Source organism: Brassica napus, chromosome C5, assembly GCF_020379485.1.
Source record: "Brassica napus cultivar Da-Ae chromosome C5, Da-Ae, whole genome shotgun sequence".
Classification (NCBI taxonomy): Eukaryota; Viridiplantae; Streptophyta; class Magnoliopsida; order Brassicales; family Brassicaceae; genus Brassica; species Brassica napus.
The window spans coordinates 44,022,409-44,045,623 of NC_063448.1; the positions used below are offsets into that span (position 1 = coordinate 44,022,409).

The 23,215-nt window shown below is 37.0% G+C and overlaps 3 protein-coding genes across 3 annotated transcripts; 1 reads left to right on the top strand and 2 right to left on the bottom strand.

Annotated features, from left to right (window-relative positions):
• Window positions 1-4,684: 4,684 nt before the first annotated feature.
• Window positions 4,685-8,782, bottom strand: LOC106401420 (phosphatidylinositol 3,4,5-trisphosphate 3-phosphatase and protein-tyrosine-phosphatase PTEN2A). Its single transcript, XM_013841933.3, has 13 exons — window positions 8,535-8,782; window positions 7,643-8,145; window positions 7,460-7,561; window positions 7,282-7,338; window positions 7,087-7,152; window positions 6,537-6,713; window positions 6,372-6,458; window positions 6,208-6,272; window positions 6,058-6,134; window positions 5,940-5,986; window positions 5,709-5,839; window positions 5,550-5,619; window positions 4,685-5,433 (listed from the first exon to the last, which is right to left on the bottom strand). Exons 2-13 carry the CDS (start codon window positions 8,057-8,059, stop codon window positions 4,915-4,917), a joined length of 1,815 nt encoding a protein of 604 aa, XP_013697387.1. The 5' UTR covers window positions 8,060-8,145; window positions 8,535-8,782; the 3' UTR covers window positions 4,685-4,914.
• Window positions 8,783-11,935: 3,153 nt separating this feature from the next.
• On the top strand, window positions 11,936-13,069 carry LOC106398129. Its single transcript, XM_013838726.1, has one exon. The coding sequence runs from the start codon at window positions 11,936-11,938 to the stop codon at window positions 13,067-13,069; it is 1,134 nt and encodes a 377-aa protein (XP_013694180.1).
• A 4,134-nt stretch (window positions 13,070-17,203) lies between these two features.
• Window positions 17,204-20,312, bottom strand: LOC106384797. The gene is made up of 5 exons (XM_013824707.1): window positions 19,461-20,312; window positions 18,679-19,380; window positions 18,145-18,419; window positions 17,968-18,049; window positions 17,204-17,890 (listed from the first exon to the last, which is right to left on the bottom strand). Exons 1-5 carry the CDS (start codon window positions 20,310-20,312, stop codon window positions 17,204-17,206), a joined length of 2,598 nt encoding a protein of 865 aa, XP_013680161.1.
• Between the last annotated feature and the right edge of the window lie 2,903 nt (window positions 20,313-23,215).

Genomic DNA, 23,215 nt, shown 5'->3' on the forward strand with positions numbered 1-23,215 from the left:
GTTGTAACATTTTTTAGTTACTATTGTTGCACTTAGAGATGAATTGTGACAAACATGAGATGAATAATTCTTAACTAATTAAGACTAATTGCTAACAAAAAATTGGTAACGATTTATACATATTAGATGTGAAACCAGATGCTAAATACGATCGATTCCCAGAGAAATTTTGGTGATAGTGTAACAGAATTAATACTAAAAAATAGTCGTATAAATTAAGACAGGCTAGCTACGAATTATGAATCCTTATTTTGTAACAATTTAAGACTAAATTTCCATCATAATCAGTGACGAGCTTGAGACGTAATAGCAGTTGCATAATCCAACGATTTTGTTACGCTATAATTAGTTGGTAATTGTGGTGTTTTTATTACTTTCGTATTTGTCACAGCTTGTGATGAAATAGCTACTACGTAAGTTTGTCACAATTTTGTAACGGTTTTTGTTACCAAAGAGATTTGTGACGACAGTATTGTAACTGTTTATAAACTGTTACAAATACGTAACAATAATCATATTGTGACTGAATACTTTTTATTGTGAAGAAATTTTTTGTAACAATATTCATATTTTCTTGTAGTGCGGAGGGTAGTTCCGCAGATGGAAGACCACCATTTTGCTTGGATTCTATGGTATATTTGGAAGGCCAGGAATAACAAGGTTTTTAGCAACATAGATATTGATCCAAGAGATTCTTTAAAATTGGCAGAAACTGAATCGTTGATTTGGAGAGAAGCCCAAGCATCGATAACTGAGAGGGTTATACAAACTAGGGAGGTGGAGTTACAAGTCTTACCTAATATACCAGTTACAAGTCTTACCTAATATACCAGGGAGATGGTGTTTCACGGATGAGTCATGGAAGGAGAATGATATTCTTTCCGGACAAGGATGGTATAGTATTCTTGAAGGTTTTGCACGACTAATGGGAGCAAGAAACACAAGGGCAAGTTTAACACCACTTCACTCGGAAGTCGAAGCCCTTATCTGGGCAATGGAATGCATGAAGATCTTAAGGCAGTATCAGTTGGAAGACATCAAGATACTGAAGGAAAGTTTCAATCACTCAGGGCTCATTCATATACCCCGGACGCTTAATACAAGGGCGGACAGTCTTGCACGGAGTGCTAGGCAGCAATCGTCGTTTGTCGTTCATATGGATGCCGAGTTACCGGTGTAGTTTGCAGAGTCTTAGTTGAGTCTGTGTTTGATGTCGACAAAAAAAAAAAAAATATGGAGTAAAAATGTTTCAATCCTATTTCATTTTTCATTCTATAATGGAATAATGAACAAACAAAAATTATATTACTATATAAATAGAATAAATTTCATTATGGAGTGAGATATAGAGTTTGGTGAGCATTTTGTATTTCATATTCCATTTTATTCCATTTCAGAGTAAAAATTACAATAAAATTGGAAATGCCTTTACGATTAGAACTAATAAATTATTTGGAAGGGCTAGGCCAACCTTAAATCTCTAAAACCTATGTAAACATCCCTAACTGTACTGATACAAACATACAAATATTAGGAGTAGCCATGACAAATCTGTGATTTCAACATAGATCAACTTGCTTCTACAGTCTTCAGCAAATCCAATTATAATAACCGCATAAATTATTGTCAAATTCAAATATCTGAGATGGCAAAAGTATCAATCACTTTTTCAATCTTGAACAAATGGGTAGGCTTTTTTTGGTCTAGATATAAAAAGAATATTATTCAGGTTGAGGTAGACGGCATGCTTAAGATCATAGCACGAGTGGTGCAAATAACAGTGGAAGATTCGAGAATTCATGGTTACAACGTAACTGAAGACGACTGTGGGTCCATATGATCTATCTGGATAAAGATGAAATTGTTGTTCTTTAGACTTAAAATAACGAATTATTTAGATAATTTTTATAAATTTAAGTTTAATTTTTAAAATCACCTTGATGAACCAAATTGAACCATCTCCATGGAGATGGTTTCGTTAAATTGTAGAATGTCGATTATACCATTAAAACAATTCACAACTTACACAATGATCTAAAACCAAAAATCACATTTTCCGTCAAAACGATAAAATCGTGTTTTTCCGTTAAAACTAAAAATCGCATTTTCTCACCAAAATCGTGAAATCTAGTTTTTCCGCCAAAACAAAAAAAAAACATATTTTTCCCGCCAAACCAGAAAGTATCATTTTTCCATCAAACCCGAAAAATCTATTTTTCTGTCAAAACTGAAATGTGTTGTTTTCCAGCCAAAAAAAAAAAAAAATCTTGTTTTCTTGTCAAACCCAAAAGATATTTTTCCGCCAAAACCGAAAATGTGTTTTTTCTGCAAAAACAAAAAAAAATGTTTTTCCATCAAACAAAAAAAATGTTTTTCTGTCAAAGTCAGACAATCTTGTTTTTCCGCCAAAATAAAAAATTTGGGTTTTCCGCCAAAAAAAAAAAAAAAAATCTTGTTTCCTGCCAAAACCAAAATTTATATTTTCTCGTCAAAGCTGGAAAGTCTTGTTTTCCTGCAAAAACCAAAAAAATCTTGTTTTTCCACGTGAATCGAAAATCACATTTTCCTGCCAAAATAAAAAATTGTGTGTTTACGGCTTTCCGCCTAAACCAAAAAATTCTCTTTTCTGCCTAACCCAAAAAAAAATCATTTTTCCGCCAAAACCAGAAAATCTCGTTTTCCGGCCAAAACCGGAAAATCCCGAAAAATCCTATTTTTTGACAAAACTGGAAAATTGTGTTTTCCCAAAAAAAAAAAAAAAAAAATCTTTTTTTGCCCAAAAAAAAAAAAATAGTGTTTCCGCCAAAACCAGAAAATCTCATTTTCACGCCAAACCCGTAAAATTACTTTTTCCCGCCTAAATTTAAAAAAATCGTGTTTTCCCTCCAAAATCGTGAAATCATAATTTTTTGCCAATAACGGAAATTGCATTTTCCACAAAAAAAAAAACTAATTTTAGATATATTTTTTGAATATTATAATCAGTTTATTATTAATACCCCTTTTAGGTGTTGCATGAAATACAAAAATAAACATTGTCTAAATAATAAATGTTAATATAGTTAAAATTAATATCAAACATATGACTAAATCAAAACAAAAGTATATTAGTCATTTATTTACTAAACTCATTATTTGTACCGAGTTTGGTCGGAAGCAAGTGAGCGAGACGAAACCCGTCGGTGGGTTAGCAACAAAGACATTATAATAGATCGGCAGAAATTTTGTTGGTTTACAAATAAGGAAACAAGTGGTGAAACAAGCCGGTGAAGATGAGTTCACCGGAAAAATACAAGTCGGCAAGAATTAAAAAAAGGTAAAACTCTAATTCTATCCGCCAGGTGTGTGTAGTCAATTTCAGATCCATTTCTTGATGTCTTCTTGTCTCCTTATATAGCTGGTCTTTACTTCTCCTTACCCTAGGTCACCTTGTTTGATGGGCTTCAGACTGTCAGGCTGAATGGTTAGGCCATTTTAGTCGGCTACTTGAGTCGGCTAAAAGCAGTCACGAGCCGAGTTGGTGTTTCGTCGCTCGGCTCGTAGAGCCAAACTGATACCTAATTATGATGGGGCGGACCTACTATCTGATGGGTCTTGTGGAGGGGTGTAATCCACCTCCTACACTCATCTAGATGATAATTGAGATAAAGAAAAGAACATAAGTCCATTCAGATGGATGAACAAACGAACGGTTCCAACAATATATGAATTGATCATTTGGATGGATCATGTACATAGATTATCTGGATGGAAATGACAGATTCCGAAACGAACAGCCCTTGTCTCTTTCATCTTGACTTGGGCTTCAAGTTCCAAGACCTTTGCGAGACAATGTCGATGGTGTTTTGGGATAAACGTATAGGTCTAACTACGTAAGCCGAGTCAAGATCTGAGTCCACATGCCTGTAATGGGTGGTGACAGTGACTTCCAGACAACCAGACTTTTTGCACCTGACTGCTCAGCTGCAAGGTTCACCGGTAACAGAGGCAGCAGCGGTGGCCGGAGCAAGTGGAGTAGGTGGCAAGAGAGTGGCCTGCAAGAGATAGATGTTTCTTTGCTCTAAACTTTATTACTTCTACAAATATACCACTATACATTATGGTAAGTGGTGACTATAATATTACAACTTAATAAATTTGTATTTTGTAACATGGTTTTTTCTGTATTAATAATATTTTGGAGAAAGGAAATTGTAATTGTATTATTCTTAAATTGAATGAATTTCAATTTCTTAATATTAACAAAATTTAGTTGGAGTATTTTTGTGAAATTTTCTCAATATTATTTTGCTTGATTATTAATTTCCTAGTAACTTTGGTTTTACACTACAACAAAATGTGCTACCACGTAAAGGTAACATACCGACCACTGATTCGCTTCATAATGAAGTGATTCGCCCATAAAGATGGAAAACATACATTAATCAAATTATTTTCTCCCATAAAGACTTCTCTTGTTTTCAAATCCAATTGAATAATTTGATTTTTTCTTAACTCTAAAGTCTTAAACCAAGAAAAGATACAACGTTGGTTTCTTTGTCTAAGGATTTTAACATATACAAAAAGTGGATTTTGGATTATCTTTTACACAATGCAACTCATATCGGCCACTTGTATTTCCATTTTATTTTTCATTAACATCGCCTCCAAATCTCTCTTGCAATACACAACAAGAAACATCTAATTTATCGAAGACAAAGACTGAACTATTTGATAGACCATGAATTGTTTTATGTTTCCAACGTATAATTTTGTGCAGTAATATTCGAGAAAAGAAGAAAAAAAATAACTGTAAAATCCAACATCAACAGCAAGAAACGACAACACAATGAATGGATTCCATCATCTCATTAATTTAAACATCCCTTGTTTTTTCTTTAGGTACACATCTTCCTTCTTTTAAACAATCATTCTTCAATCGCTTTCAAACTCGTCTTCATCTCCAAACGAGAACACAGATGCATCAGCCGCCATAACCTTGAACTCACTACTCTCTGAGCTTGACACGTTTACCCCTGACCCAGTGGGTTTCTCTGCCGCTTCAGCCTTGCTAACCGTTCCTTGCACCGGCTGTGATGATGATGATGATCCCTTGTTTCCAGAAATAGACACTTTCTCAGTCGCACGAGTCAGACCAGCGGTTTCATCTGCGCTCTGCTTGGCTTCTGGGGTTTGAGAAGAAACAGATGATGTGGTTTTGGTTGGACCAGTTGAGTCTGCTTCGTTGTCAGAGAAGACATCGTCCTTATCAGGGTTCTCTGTTTCTTTCTTAGGTGCTGGAACAGGTGTAACAACCTCTGCAGGGGAAGAATTAGCTGCTGAAGTTTCTTCAGGTGCCTTGGATGCTGGTTCAGAACTTGGTTTTGGAGGGATTGTTGAGTCAATATCAGCAAGAACAACTTCGACCATAAACCCAGGCGAAGGTAGCTTCCTCTGTATTGGAACAAAGATAAAATACAAATGAATATATATCATTTCAAATCCAAGAACTGATGGAGCAGTAGCTCAACTTAGACTTAAAACACAAAGTAAAACATTCAGTAAATTACCTTGTCAAACCCGTCAAGCTCACTGGTTTTTAGGATCACTCTGTTTTCCATCATTGTCGTGTTTAACCAGCTGAGAAGAAAAAGAAAAGAAAAGATTCGTGAGTGACATTGAAAGGAATATTATTTTGGATTTGGATAACAAGGTGCTAGATTCCTAACCAGTAAAAATCTCCTTGGCGGTCGTGGAAATGGATTTTGAAGTCCCCAGCCAATTCTGTTAGACCAGGCTCTCCGGGTAAGGCAAAGACCATAACCCCTTTCTTTGGCGCACTGAACCAAAAGTCTTCTGGCTGCAAAAGCATGAAAAATCCTAAATGATACCAGTGCAAATTCACAAAGGCTTCTTCAATAAAAACCTGATATAGCAATGAAGTAATAACAGTGGCTTACCGATAAATCCTTGGTTCGAAGATGCTTTTTCGTGGTAAAGAGAACACCTGCATATAAGTTAGAAGCAGACATTAGCTCAGCATGATACTTGTCAATGAACAATGATCGACCAACACACCATTGTGATCTGAAATGGTGACGGATGGCCTGATCCAATAGGGACACCTGTGGAGCCGGAATCCCCTAAGCATACACCTAAATAAAAGGAATCGTACGACGTCAACACACAACTGTATGCTACATTAAGGTATATCAATAAGCAGCTTACTTGCGGCCTGGTTGGTTTTCCCCGTTGAAGTATGTTAATATTCGTTCAAAGTATTTCACATATCTCTACACAATAATAATAAAGTAGACTCACTAGTCAGCAGAAGAGCAAAGAAAGTTTTAATATAGGCGGTTTAATTATATAAATTGCAAATTTTAACTTACAATTTGGCTAGGTAGCACAAGTCCTTTTCCATCCACACATCGTTTCTGATTGTAGAAGTCCATGCACTCTTCCGCAGTTGGAAAAAACTATTCAAGCGAAGGAAACATGATTAGTTTCCCTGTGTTTGACTATGTTTTTTCACAAAGTTACGATATATGCTTTACCTTCAGATAGAGAAGAAGACTACATATCATAAGCCCTGTCCTGGCCATTCCCGCCTTACAGTGAACAACCACAACATTCTCTATGTCCTCCTTCAACCACGAATATGCACTTTGGCAAAAGGAGGTAATCAAATGGATTGGTGGACAATTGTGATCATCAAATGGGAAACTGGCCACCTGGAGGCAAAATTATTAGTGCAAAAAAAAAGATGTTTAGGGACATTGAAATGGCAAAACAAGCAGGGAAACTAGTTTTACTATTGTGCTTGCATAATCTGAATATAGCTATCAACCTAGAAACAGAATTCGAACATAAAATTGAGCCACTACATTGCAGCAGGTTTTTTACATGATAATGTATAATAGTCTAGGAAAGAAGCAAATTGTTACAATCTTGTACATAACCATTTTTTATCCAACTGTTCCATAAGTACCTCGGAGTTAAAGTAACTTACAATAGTGCAGTACTGCAGTGGGTGATCTATGGAGCTATTTTCCTAAGTATTAACTAAGGAAAAGAGGAAGAAAAAGAAAATAGGATATAACATACCTTCCCTTCAAATAGTGATACATCATACAACCTCTCTGAACAAAGATTGTAAACCTTGTATTTTCCCTACAAAACAAAAATAAGAAATTATAAGAAAGCAACACAACTAGGACACTTGCAAGTTTTTAAGAAACACATTAGCTGTTTCTGACATATGAACATCGAAATGCCGACTAAAGTTATAAGTAGTACTACCTTGTGTTGAGTTTCAAGAAAGTTAATAACTTCTTCCATCTGGTTGCGGTAGAAACCCTGCATTGATGTTTTAAACAAACATAGGCCAGATTAACTTCAACTCGAATCAGGAAGCAAAAACTAAAATAGAGCAAATCCAGGGGAAAGGATTACAAGCATACTAATTGACTCCTCTTACCTCGACATATCCAAAAAAGCCAGAACTCATATCACCAGCAGGAAACCCCATAGCAATAATGTTCTCTGTTATGTAAGTCAGATCCAAATCAAACCCTCCTTCCTACACCACAAGAAACATTTAATTTCAGATAAGAAAGACAGCTAACATGGAAGTAGCTTAAATTGTATAAGTCAACTCTACCTGGTATCTTCTTTTGTTCTGAGACACAGCATGACGAGCCTTGACCTGAACTGCCTTGACAGCGTTCTTTGACGTATCAACCAAACCCTTCGTAATCGCCCCAAACAAACCGGGTTGTGCAGAAGAAGAAGCTCCGTCCGTGGTCTCATCTGGCTGAGGAGATTTGGGAGACAAACGAAGCCCTAACCCGCTTGTAAACTTGGCAAAGGCGGACTTTTCAGTATTATCCCCATCATCAGAGGTGGAAGCAAAGGGCTGGGGAACTTTCAAGCTTTTGGCCCACGTTGAGATCCCAGAGGCAGATAGCTTTGACGCTACGCCTTTAGGTGAATCATCGCTTCCAGCTTCTACAGCAGCAGGAGGAGGGTGAGCATCTGGTGTGACCGTAGCAGGGAGATTCGGTGATTCAGATGACATTGTTTTCAATCTTCTCCAAAGAGGAAAACACTAAAGCTTGATCCTAGAATCCAAAATGTGAATAACCGATATTGCAAATCCTCTTTCTGCAAAAGAGAAAAAGAACACAATGAGTGGGATTATTTCATTAATCTAATCTAAAAAGTCAGATATTGATACTTCAGCATCAAAATCAAAATAAAATGCAGAAAACAATGATTTGGGTGTAACTAATTCAAACCATTTCCTCTAAATCATGCAATTAATCAAATACCATATTATAACCGAAGCCATTTCAGCTTTGGCAAGAACATGAACATTCGACGATTTAATCAAATTCATAGCCACAATAACTAATTGTGGCGATCAAGACATGGGAAAGCTAGAAACTTAGCAACATATCGGACCCAAAACGGAAAAAAAAAAATCAGATCACCAAAAAGGAAATCATACGTAAAAATCACGACATCCAAAAGTAATAAGAGCTAGGAAAAACCTCATGGATCGAGAACCAAATCCAATTTCGACGCGCGCGAGGTCACGGAGTCTAGGGCTCGAGGAGACGGAGAGATTTGGGGAAAACAAACAAACAAACAAAACTGGTTTTGGTTTGGAGGAGATCCAAAGTCACGTGAGAGTTGCGGTAAATAATTAATCTCGACCGTTAGATCTGGAGATCTTGATGGCCTTTCGATCTAAATTCAACTTTGCACGTGATATCTCTTTCTTTCGATTTTTTTTTTTTCGGGCAAACTATTTCATTGATATCAAATGGGAAAATTTGCAGAATGACTAAAATCTCAAGTGTAATCTTTATATATAAAGTAGAGCTATTTCACTCCTGAGAGCGCCACCTAGGATTCCAGGTCACAAATTCAAGCTCTATGGTATCGACACCTGTCCCTCTCACCAAAACTCACCGTATCATTTTATCGTTCGTCGCTTTCTATTTATTTTCCATTAGACCTTTACGTTTCTACTTATTCTTCATAATTGGGCCTTTACATTACAAGAAAGAGGTCTCCAATTTATTTTCCATTGGGTCTTTACGTTGTTTTCTACTTATTCTTCAAAATTGGGCCTTTACATTACAAGAAAGAGGTCTCCATGACGCTCAATTTTGTCGGGATATCATCGGAAGGCGTCTTCTCCGAGGCTTTAAAACTACCTGTGAGGAAGGAGCTACGAGCGTACGGCGGTGATGGTGGTGGTGGAAAATGGCAAAGGCGGTGGCTTTGGAAGAAACGATGGTGCTCAGTAGCAAAGATGGTGAATCTAAGCAGCATAGGTTCGGTTGTCTTCTCCCAAAAAGACAGATCTGAAACAAGGAGATGAAAGCATCAAAGCTGAACGATTGACACAATAAAAGAATAGAATAGACGAAAGAAGAAACGTACCGCAGAAAAGAAAGGCGTAGATTTCATGAGTTAATGTAGAATTGTAGATACTGGATTTGTAAGGAAATAATAAATGATTGACGAAAAAAAAAAGAAATCAAGGAAAGATCGAGAGATTTGAAGAAGTTGAGGAAAGACTTGGAGAAATTGAAGAAAGAGGAACGCAGGAGAAAAGTAAGAAAGGAAATGGAGAAGAAAATAAAATAAGATAAAGAAAAAGATCGTTTAATGAATAAATCAAATATGAAATACATTTATGACTTATTTTTTATATATCTAATATAACAATTAACTAAGTTTGTCAGAAAATAATTAAAAAATCAAAATAAAATTAGATGGTAACTGTTCACATACGTTACCGAGAAAGCTCTGATAAGTTTAAACAAAAATTAATTCATAATTTGTGTGTTACAGAAATTTCATTCTGCTTATTATCATAATACATGTAGAACCAACTTATTTAAATGTAAAACAATTACATATACATGACAATCTTTTATATGGTAAAAGATGAATCATATGATTTCTGATAAAATTAACAAAATATAAATAATGAAAGCCAATATTATTTCAAGCTGAACAAAAATTAAAATTGTTAGATGGAAACTAAAAATCAAAATATCTTATATTGATTATTGTATATGTAAAGTAACAAACGAAGACCATGGATTTTTGGACGAAAAAATCATACTCATTACTCATTAGACCCACAAACCACATACTTCGAAGCCCAACATAACGAAATCCCAATTTAACCAACCAATATGTATACGCATAACCAATAACATTCAACCAAGAAACCCACAGAAACCTCACCAAAACTATATATAGTAGTATTCTATATGGTCCGAACTCTTAAAACAATACACAACCACCCCTGCATAACGTACATAATCTAAAAACTAATAAACCATCTACGGCCTAACATACACACCTAAAAACATCAAAGTAATTATAATCCTACTTTCAAATCTTAACATAAAAAATACAATATAGTTATATACATTATACGACCATCAAATTGTATATGAAAAATAACATGTTTAATTAATTGGTCAAACTTTTTTAAAAAAATTGTATGTATATTAAACCAAGATTGCAAACTACAAACTTAGTTGGCCCGATAAAAATAATTTTTAACTAAACCAAAAAGATGGTTTACGTAAAACCTAAATGATCAAAAAAAAAAGAAGATCAAAATGAACAATTAGTTAATTTCTAACTCATATCATTAAATCTATAATTTCAAATAATAAAACCCACAACAAACTATGAGTTCTAACATTTCAGATTTAATACAAAAAGTAACAAAATGGTTTCAAATTTCTATACTACCTTATTTTATAATCAATTCTTATCTATATATATATATATATATATATATATATATATATTCAAATAAAATGCAAAGAAAATTAAATTAAAATTTGAACAAACTCCCGCGCGATTTGAAATGTTGAAAGACTATGATTTCATCATGAAAAGTAATTACTCTTATAACATACACAAAAGAATTATTCATAATCTAATTTTTCCGAACCCAAAATATTACAAACCACAAATAACGCACCGAATATGAGATTAAGATTTTGTTAAAGAAACAACATGAAAACTATTGGAAAAATTGCCAAAAGAGAACAAGAAAACAGCATAGTTGTCCCTACGGTATAAATCCATTTTTTTATTCATTTTTTCTCTCTTTTACAATTTCCATATGTTAAAATTAATGAAATAAATAGTTATAAGAATCAAAAAAATTATTAAAAATATAAACAATTAATAAAACACCCATTTACACAAACACATATTTTTTTTGGGTTGAAAAACATAATAAATCATGTTTTTAAATTACATTCTACTAAAAGTAGAATTCTGCTTCTACACAAAACAGGTGAGTAGAAAGTGAATTCTAGAATGAAAATATCCATCTACTTGTTTTAGAACGTACAAACTACTTTTTACTATAATTCTAAATATGGGGAATACGAATTCTACTATTTGTAATGATCGCTACTTTTATTCAGAAAGATGTTTCTACTTTTATTGAGTATTCTAAGTTATCAGGAATGCAAAATCTAAAACATACACGAACGTCCACTTAGTGTACAAATTACATTATGGAATTTTGTTATGTTCTACACAGTGTCGAAGGTGCCTTCTACGGATAAAAAACCATATTTTCGAAAATTAAGGAAGTTGCCATTTTAAAAATATTCTAAAAATATTCTAATTTCCTAAAACGTGTTTTCATTTATTTGCTTCGTGAAAAATAAAAAAAAATGATTTTTAATGTTCTTCTTCACCAATCTATGATTTCCCTATGATTTCTCTATAGTTTGTCTTGTGATTTTCACAAACTCTTGTTCTATGATGCATATCTATACAACATGTGGTGTTTGGGAGTTTGGAGCAACCACGGGATGGGTTTTTTTCGGCTGATGAGAAAGGGGCTAGGCTACTGTTATTGGAATCAAGTTCTACCTTAGAGGTTTTTAAAAGAATGGTTTTGGAGGATTTTGATATGGAAGAAGATAGCTTACCCGATTTAGAGTTGAGTTATCTACCTACTGAGTTGATCAATACATCAACTTGTCCACCTGTGATCATTGCAAATGATCGACAGCTTCAAAATTTTGTTGGTTTTGTTCAAAAGTGTGTTTCTACTCGATTGTGTGTAACATCTAAAGCCAAAGTTGAGAATCTGAATGAACCAGACTTTGATCTTAACAAGTCGCCAGCTGATTCAAGTACTGCTCAAGAGGAGGGAAACTCGGTTGATAGGGGGAACGAACCAGCTCCTGTGTTTGTTGAGAGGCAGTGCGAGAAAAAGAAAGAAAAGATTAGCAGAGTCGAAGTTGATGAGGATGCCTATCATGCTGATACCATGATCTCGGCCAAAGAGGACATACATAAGATGTCAAAGTTTTCTGTGTTCAATGTTGTTAAGAAGGGACAATTGTTTGAGAACAAAACTTTGCTGAAGGCGACTTTCGAGATATGTGCAATGAAGCATAACTTTCACTACGAGGTTATCAAAACGGATAGACAGCTTTGGTATGTTAGATGTGAGGATAATGCATGCAATTGGTGTGTTCGAGTAGAGTGTTTGAAGGATTCTGCATATTTCATTATCAAAAAGTATGTCGGTGAACATACATGCGCACCTTCAAGCAAAACCAAACCGGGTAGGACTGCTTCAACCAAAACTATAGGTAGTCTGATTATGCATAGGTATGAAGGGGTTAAGGAAGGGCCGAAATGCAATGATATAATACATATTATGCTTATGGATCATGGCTGTGAGATCACGAAATCTTTAGCATGGGATGCTCGTGAATATGCGGTTAATGATGTTAGAGGTATACAAGAGAGAAGTTATAGAAAAATACTGAAATACTTGCACATGCTGAGAGAGGCTAATCCGGGTACACATTCATCGTATGAGATTGACAGCAAAGGGAGATTTCGGTACCTGTTTATTGCATTTGGGCAATCGATACGAGGATTTAACAGAGTCATAAGGAGGGTTATTGTGGTTGATGGCACTTTTCTGAAGAACAAATACAAAGGAGTTCTATTGGTAGCAACTGCCATAGACGGAAATTCTAATTTGTATCCTCTTCTTGCATTCTGATGTTAGGAGTTTTCAAGGCTCCTAAGACAAATGTTGTAGTATAGTGATTGTCGAACCTGTTCTGAGGGATATCAAAGCACTGAGAATGCAAGTACTCACTTAATCTAAGTGCAACCAATGATTTAGATTTTAAAAGGGTTTTTAAACTATAACTAACAAAAAGGAATAACTAAATGATACTTTCTTGACTAAGGGAAAAGAGAACTCATGGGCATAGGGATTAGACCTCGGGTGATCAAGTATCGAACTAAGGATGGCAAACGATCAATCAAACTATCAACCTTAAGCCTAGACACAATTCTAAGCAAGCTCTATGTCTAGATAAATGCTCATTTGCTAACATATCTCAAACATCAAATGTCTTTGGTTGAAAAATATGAAAGCAATCATTACTAACAAGTCTATTAGCTATCTTAGCACCTTTAACAACAAATGTCTTTGGCAAAGTATACTAAAAGCCTAGGAGAGTTGTCTCAGGCATTTCATCAAACACCTTTCGGGTGGGAAATGCCTATTGATCAACTTTTGAGTGGCCAACTCAGAAGATGCATTAGGAATACTCTACTAGCAAGGAACAAGAATGATCTACACTAAAACATCCTAGAACTAACCTAATCACCCTTAATCTCCCTAACCCATGAATTCAAAAGGTGATTACTCACTAATCTCCATGATTCCTCTTAAACCCATATTGGATTTCAGATTAATCATGTACAGAAATAGATAAGAAATCAACAATAACACAAGAACATAACAATCAAAATCCAAGAGATGAACTTCTCAAGAGAGTTTTTGTGTATTTCTCAATAGATCCAAAGATAATATGCCTGGTGGCTACAAAAAGGTCTTTAAAATATAGGTTTTTCCAAGTGCAAAACGTCCAAAATAAATTGCAAAAAGGTCCTCGGGAAATCATGATTTTCGGCAGCAAAGTAACGCGGAGCGACTTGCAGGTGTCGCTCCGGGAAGTCGCTCCAAGGCCAATTTTTGGTGTCTCCGGGTGAGAGGTCGCGAGCGACTTTGGTGTGTCGCTCCAACGGGTCGCTCTGGATCGGGAGCGACCTTGGTAGGTCGCTCTGAGAGGTCGCTCCAGGGTCATCTAAGACGGTTCGGAGTAACGAGAACGCGAGCGACTTCATGGCGTCGCTTTAGGAAGGTCGCTCTGAGATCTGGGACACAGCGACTTCGTGATGTCGCTCCGGGAGGTCGCTCCCATGCTCTGCTCGTTTAATGATCACCTATTTCACCTCCTTTGAGCTCCAAATGCATCCAAATGTCCCCAAGAACTCCATGTGGCACTCCAGTACCTAATAGAGACTCATGTATGCAAAATGCAACCTAAACATGTCTAAATCCTAATCTCTATGATGAAAATGTTTATGAATGAATGGATAAAACAATGCAAATATGCAAGATATCACATTCGGAGTAGTCGACTCAGAGAATAAAAATTCTTGGGAATGGTTTATGAGACAACTAAATATTGTCATTGCTGATGATCATTATTTGGCTTTCATTTCGGACAGACATGCGGCCATTGCTAAGGCGCTTGAGACTGTGTATCCAACAGCTAAACATGGTATTTGCATTCATCATTTGTTGAATAATGTGGTAACATATTACCATGGGAAATGACTTGTTGGGTTGGTTGCAAAGGCATCCAAGGTTTATAGAGTTGCTGAGTTTGAAAAGATATTTGCTAATGTGTGTAATATCGGTCCGGCAATTGGAAAATACCTAAGGGATGCTGAAGTCCAAAAGTGGGCAAGATGTCAATTCTCTGGATATAGATATGACATAAGGACAACAAACCCTGCCGAATCCATCAACTCTGCTTTGCGTTCGCCGAGAGAGTATCCAATCATTCCCTTGTTGGACAGTATCAGGGAAATGCTGACTCGGTGGTTTTATAACCGTAAAAAAAAAAGATTTCAAAGCATAATCATCCTCTTACCATAGATGTGGAGAAAAAGATTGAAAGCAGAACCGAGAAAGGCAAAAGATTTGCAGTTTACCCTGTCAGCGATGGTCGATTGCTTGTTAGAGGTGATAAAATCGACTGCTTAGTTGATTTGGATAGACGTACTTGCTCATGTGGGAAGTACAACCTGATGAAGATACCTTGTCGGCACACAATTAAAGCTGGTTTTCATGTTGGCAGACAGCCACACACATTGACTGATTTATTTTACACTACAGAAGCTTGGCGAGAAGCTTATCATGAAAGCATCAATCCTATTGCTGTTCCTGAGGATGCTTGGTCCATGCCAGAAGATGTTGTCGTGGTCAATGTGCTACCACTAGAGTCAAGAAAATCAGTTGAAAGGAATAGAAAACCCAGATATGAAACTGTTGAAGATAAAATTTGGTCATCGCAAACATCACAAAAGAGGCAGCCTCACAAGTGTAGTAGATGTGGTATTAGTGGGCACAACAGAGCAACTTGTAAAATACCAATATAGCCAGTCACATATGGTAAGGGTCAGCTTATATAGCCAGTTCGTTTATATGTTTTTCAATCTCGATTTAATTGTGTTTCATGTATGGGTGTTTCTGTTACAGGTTGGTCTGTTCAAGTATGCAAGTTGTGGTGTTTGAAAGTGCAGTATTGCCTTGTCTCGTATGGTTTTTTCTTCTAAAAACAATCAACTTTGTTTTCATTTTGATTGTTATACTTTGGATAATTCTCGTATGGTTATTTTCTCAGTTTCATTGTTATATATTGACATTATTTTCTCATCACTTCTCTATCTCTCTGTTTGTTTAGTTATGTTATGTTCAGCTATGCTTTTGAGTTTGAGTTTGAATTTGAGTTTGAGTTTGTTTGACAATAGCTGCTGCCCGATTTTTCAACAAGGAAGGTGGATTGTAAGAACAGAACACTGAGCACAAAAAATAAAGAACCACTAGAATGGTTAAGTCGACACAAACAATGTAACAACAAAACACAAATTGAAGCCAATACTGGTAAAGACGACAAGAAAACACTAAGAATAAGATACTTAGAACCAGTAGACTGATTTCACTCATTCTTGGCTTCTTAATCTTCCAAAAGACCATAGAATGCTTCCTAAGCAACCTAATTCGAGGGAATTTTTCTGCTTCCTAACTTCTTCTTCTATTGTCTGTGTGATACTACTTTTCAGATCTTCAATCTCTTCGACAATTCTCCCTTGCTCAGCCTCTACCCTTCGAATCACATCAAGCAGGGCGTCATCAACCCACTTAAATAAATGATTTTCCTTCTTTCGCTACATAGAAACGAAAATCAAGTTAGGAGAAACAAAATGGAATGAAAAAACAGCATGTTTGTCCTACACAAACGAATATCGAATCAGACAAAAAAAGAACATAACAAATCAAAAATCGAATCAGACTATGAACCTGTGCCCCTATTTCACATCTATAGAACCGTCGGTAAGGATTGTCATCAGTTCTCAAATAGAATATCACAACCCCTTTCCCGCACCAGCACCTAGATGGCACCCCGTACGAATGTCGCCTTGAAGTATTCATGGGTGTGAGAAACTGATTCAGAGAGAAAAAGGAGATTGAAGGCAAATAAGATCTGAAAAAATGTGAAAAGTCGGGTTTCATTGCTGAGTTGATCTTAAATATGTCGGGTTTTAGGTTTATTGTGGATCTAGTTCTGGTCGGGTTTGATTGTTGAGTTGGATCAAAAGTCTGGTTTACAAGAAACCAAGTTAAGTGTATTACATTTGATTCGATTTATTTACTCCTACGAGATGATCTAGTAAAACAGTTTTGATAACTGTTCTTGTAGTCTTGTTCCGTGTTTTGGTTTCGTTTAGGGTATGTTTAGGGTTTAGGTTAGGGTTGATTGTGGTCTTGTTATGGGTTTTGGTTTCGTTTAGGGTATGTTTAGGGTTTTGGTTAGGGTTCTAATTTAAAACAGTGTTAAATTCTAGCATTCTTCAGCTAAAAACTCTTAATAATAAAACCACAAGATGTACATCAGATTAGAAGAGTCGATCCTAAAAATCATAATAAAACACTAGAAGTTGTACAATAGACTAAGCATTCTTGTTCCTAAAAATGATAATAAAACACTAGAAGTTCTACATCAGATTAAGCAATCTTGTTCATTACATTAGAACTAGAAACCAAGCAGTCTCACAGAATCTCCTCTACAGTCGAAGAGAGACACTCTGGGGATTGATACTTTGACATCCTGTCAATCAATTCCGGATCATTAGCTGCTTCCCAAAGATCCAATAAAATCCTGTGGCGAGCTTCGATAATGTTACCATCATGCAACAACGACAACTCCAATCCAAGCGCATGGCACTCAATGAACTTCACTGCATAGACGCCACAGTCACATGCACTTTTATTCAGATTCCCAACGGGGACATAGGAAACAGTATATGCACCGACTGCGAAATCCTTCTGGTGTCTCATAGGCTGAACTGCCTTGACAATACGCGGAATAAGGTTTGCGAACCCATCCACCTCCTTGTACCTTTTCCTACCCGAGCAGCCGAACACATCAATGCTCCTCGTCACGAAACTGATGCACAAGGTTATCCAATGATTCCCACTGACAAGAGCAGGGACATACAGCCGATCCACATCTATATTCCATATCTCATTTGTCCTGCCATGTGGTGGAAGGACCCCTTTACCGTACTGCAGTAGCAAATTATGAAGCATGTAGCTCTTTCTACCCTGAGCTTCTAAATGACCATACTCTTTTTTAATCTTATCGCTGAAGACGACAGTCATGAAGGCGACACAATGAGGTCTCCATCGTTTCAAAGATGTTCTCTCCCGGAATACGTACATTGCGGCGTCAATCTCCTGCATATTTCGAAAATCTTAGCACACACAATGTATTTAAAAGACACAAATGGAAGCTAATAGTCTCTAAGGTTTACCAAGCTATCAACCCACTCAGATTTATCCATAAGACGATTAGCAATCTCAAAATCTAAAGTGGCAGGTCCAATCCGTAGACGTCTGGAACCAAATACAATGATAAAATTATAAAACAATTATACATTTTATTTAAAATATATCAATACATGACAGATGAATGAGAATAGAGTACTTACGTGGAGGAAGTTGACCAAGTTCTAACTTTTTCCCAATCCTCTTCACGGAAAAACACCGACGCGGCATCTGGCGAGTCTTCTTTGGTTCGATCTATTTGCTCATCATTCCACTGCAGTGGAGCCATGTTCAATGGTTTTGATTTACTTGAGGTCTCAACTTTCACTTGAAACAGATCAAAACCCTCAACAAATGTAACTTGGGACAGGTCCCGCAAGTCTTGTGTACTCAATCCGAAATCAAAATCATTAGTTTCTGTAGCAATCTTTTTCCCATCCTATTCATTAAAATTTAAAACCATGCATATAAGAAGAAGCCATTTATTCATAACACAAACAAAGCATTACATTCACAGAGTTTCATACACAAACAGTCAAACATATTATACTTTAGAAACCTATTACACAAAGTTTCACATTCCATATTACATAATATTACACAGTCAATATGAAGTTCCAAAAGCCTAGCTCCAGCACCCTAACTCAAGCATCGTAGTTCCAAGTTCATCAAGTTCTACACTTTCTCTTAGGTAGTACCTTTTTTGTTGGAGTAGGTTGATCGCCTTTGCGCTTAGGTGGAGCTTGAGCGCCTTTACTCTTAGGTGGAGCTTGAGCGCCTTTGCTCTCATCTGGAGCTTGCTTGGCTTTGCTGTTTAGTGGAGCTTCTTCAGCTTCTTTCTTGCTAGGATAGTTTCCTTCACCAGTCAAACTGATTGCGTCCCTGAGCTGTGAAACATCAATCTCCATCTTCTCCATCCTCTCTGTAAACACCCTCTCCATATTCACCATTTGCATACTGAGCACATCTCCCAATGAAGTGACAGATGTGCGGATAAGACCCTCAATGAAACTCTTAGTTTCAGGACCAAAAGTCAGATACTTTTCTGCTGATCGCTTACACATCACCTTCTTCTTTCTTGTCTCTGCTCCTTCATCAAGAAACTTTCTCTTGCCTTTTCCTGCAATCTTAACCGAAGAGGTCTCCTCGTCTGCTACAACATCCGTATGATCCACGCTCTTATCAGCTTCTGACCCTCTATCATGGCAGTCGGGTTCCTCCATTTTAGTTTTTTCAGGGTCTAAAACTGGCCAGTCTGTGCTGCTCCAATCATACTTGTTCCTGATCCTCTCCAAAAGAAGGTCCACTCGTTCATCTTCCACCTCACCCTTCCTTATATAGTCAACATCTAGAAACACATCACCATTACCAGTCACTGATATGACCGAGAACAAGTTATCCTGCAAAGAGTTAAAACATTAAAATCCAAACCAAATATATACAACAACCATATAAAAGAAAAAAACAGAGAGAATGTTACCTTCTTAATTAGGGAGTCCTCGAGCTCAATGATGTCTTCATAAGAAACTTTTGCAACTCCTTTCCAATTGTCACACCTTGGACCTTTGAAGCTGTCTGAGACTCTTCTGCCTAATATTTCTCCAAAATCAGGAATTGCCTCCATAATCCAAATCTGGAGAGCATAGGAGAAACCCTCGAAAATGTAGCTCTCCTTCTTACCCAACTTCTTCCTAGCCTTCTCAATCGAACTCAGCAGGAAATCATACGAGTGAAGACCCCAATGGAACTTCCGAACTTTGTCAAAATCCATCAGCAACTTGATGTACATATGAGGGATGGACACCTTCTCATCTCTCCCCATCACCACACCCACTATTACACACAAGTAGATCAACCTCATCTTATCAAGCCGCGTCCAAGTGTGAACTTCTTGTAGATGAACCTTTCTGATCGACTGCAAGGTGATCTTACCACCTGTGTGCAGTAGGTTACTCCAAAAAACCCCGTCGTTTTTCCATTTCACTACGTCACTGTTAGTTTCCCGTGTAATCTTGAGGCCTGTCATAGCATGGTACTCCTGAAACGAAAACCGGAGAGGCGTCCTCGCAAAAACAAACCACTTCTCATGCAGCTTTGAGGTAATCAGCTGCCTACATATGAAGCTATCCACTAGTTTCCTAGAGAACTTGAGATCATTTTCGGCAATAGCCATGATATGTGTGAAAACAGGATCTCTCTTCACATCATCGTACTCTGCACACATAGCTTTCTTCAGATCTCTGATAAGTTCCATGCGGAAACTGTTGTTTATCTTCTTAACCCGAGGTTCTGAACCCTCTGCATACAATCGTTTGGGTAGCTCAAGCTCCATATCTACAAAAGATAATAAAAGACATGGTTGTTAACACCAAAAGACATAACAACAATATCAACAAACGTCCGAAACAAGCGTAAGAGTGAAACTGAGCCAAACACAAGATAATAATGAAAAGCAAAACACCATTGTCTAATCAAATTTAGAACACATTTGATCGATTAATCAAATAAGACAAGTCAATCTCCATCTCGCAATCAAATCAGCAAACTGGCAATTAACAGTCAAATACACACAAACTTTGTTCAGCGAAATCAGTATCGTAACACTCACAAAGAGAAACACAAACACTAACATTGTTCAACAAAATCGGTTCACATAATCAAAAACTCAATTCAGACAAGCAAACAAATATTGATCCAAGTCAAAGTAACAAACTTAATAGTGAAACAGAGACAAACACCAGAACAAAACCAAATATAAAACTCAGAAACAGATAGACTATCTTTTTGTTTACAAACGAAATTAATTTACCAAACCATAAAAAACGAAATCAATTCAAAAACGCATACACACATCAAACAATAACCGAATCGAGGAACATGAAATAAAGAAAGATCGGACGTAATAGCTTAGCTTAACGCGATTTCAGAGAAAGAGAGAAGCAGAGAGAACCGTCACGAAACGACGCGGCGGCAAGAGGAGGAGATACGCGGATAGAGGCGGAGAGAATCGACGAGGCGGCGAGAGGAGAAGCGACGCGGAGAGAGGCGGAGAGAAGCGGAGAGGTCGCGAGAAGTGGAGAGGCGGAGAGAGGTGGAGAGAAGCGACGAGGCAGTGAGAGGAGGAGAGACGCGGAGAGAGGTGGAGAGAAGAGGAGAGGTCGCGAGAAGCGGAGAGGCGGAGAGAGGTGGAGAGAAGCGACGAGGCGGCGAGAGGAGGAGAGACGCGGAGAGAGGCGGAGAGAAGAGGAGAGGTGGCGAGAAGCGGAGAGAGGTGGAGAGAAGCGGAGAGGCGGAGAGACGGAGAGGATGATAGAGAAGCTTCGGTGGTTTCCGTCGTTGATTTCACCAGAGGGAACACAACGAAGCAGACACAATCGCCATGTTCTTCGCCGTTGAAGAGAGAGGCGGAGAGACCAAGAAGTTTTTAGGGTTAGGGAAATCAAATGTTTCTACACTTTTTGTTCTGATTTTTTTTTTCCGGGCAACTTTATTAAACCAACATTATTGTATTTTTTTTAAATACAATTAATTATGTTTAATAAATTAATTAAAGGTTACTTTTGGTATTATGGAAAACATTATACTATAGGGACAACTTGAAATTGGATTTATACTATAGGGACAACTATGCTGTTTTCTTGTTCTTTTTTAGCAATTTTCCCAAAACTATTTGAAGCCTACACATCATATCAATGCCACAACTTTTTAATTTAGAAACAACTATTGTAAACAGGCAAAATATATCTTATCACATATAATCCTTTCTTATAGGCCTGGGACTTTTAACCGGAACCGAATACCGAACCGGATCCGACCCGAAATAGACCGGTTCGGATCGGTTTCAGATAAGGCATATTTAACCGATGGGTAATGTTTATGAATATCCACGGGTACCGGATCGGTTCGGGTTTTTATCCGGATCCGATCGGGTACCCGTTTAAACCGAAATAATGTTTAAAAAACATGGATTTGCGCCTCATGGGTTTCGAACCCGGCTGGGAAAGTTGAAAGTACATCAACTTTTACCACTGCACCACTTCTATTTCATTGTAATTACTTTCAAGCTATACATATATATCCGATTTGGATTAAACTTTTTTTAAAAAAAATTAAAAATAAAAATAGAAAATATAAAATAAATAAAAATATTAGTTTCGGTTTAATAATTTAATACCCGGAACCGACCCGGAACCGACCGGAAACCGATCCGAAACTGAACCGAACTGTTCTAAGTACTCATTGGATACAATTTGTAAATAACCGAATATCCGGACCCGAACGGATCTTACCCGGAACCGATCCGAATACCCGAAATCCCAGGCCTACCTTCTTACGTAAAACTTTCTAGAAGACAAAAATCATTAAACATCGCTTGCAAATGCAAACTTAAAATACAAACCACAAAATCATACAAAAAATAATAACCTAAATCAGAAGTAAAGTATGTCCCGCCCGTAGGACGGCCCGACCCTAGTATATCTATCTATAATATAATGAGGCCATTCCCTCTTTCGTGAGTCGACACGTCAGCATTTTGGTGCGTCCCACTTTTAAAAAGTGTGAAAAAGTGTCAAGCATGTGGCTCGAACCCAGATTATTGAGATATAAACACCAACATTTATACCACTAAACTAAAGGATACTTTGTACATTGATGGCCGAAACTAATATATATTTATGAAGGTCGGAAACATTTGCTTCTTCGGTTTTCTCTGTGGGCCGGCCTACAAGTGTATTATGAGTTTCATTTTTAAATGAGGTTCATCACGTTATATGAAAAAACAACAATTTTAGTTTTTCCATATTGTAAACTGTCTTCGTTTAACATGAGTTAGGATTCTTTTCATCATTGTCTTAGACAAGTCTGAGTTATAGAGTTGCATTGTATGTCTGTTCGTAATCTATTTTTTCACCGGTGAACTCTTCATCTCCCCATCTTAAATTGCTTGATCTTAAATGTTCCTGATTTGTAGCCTTTCTGTAAACCCTATATATATGATTTTCATCTTTGATGAACCCAATATGCATCTCCTCAAAACTCATTGATTCCTCTTAACTTTAACGATTTTCTAGAAAATCTCTATTTGCCTCTCTAGTTCCTCAAACCGGTGTTCTCGGCATTCGTCACTCAACCTTCGAGTCTCTCCGTGTTGGTCGTAGTAGTCAGAGCATAGCCTCTAGCCTCCTCGCTTATGGGATTCCCTGAACTTCAAGAAAGACATTGAGTTTATGGGAA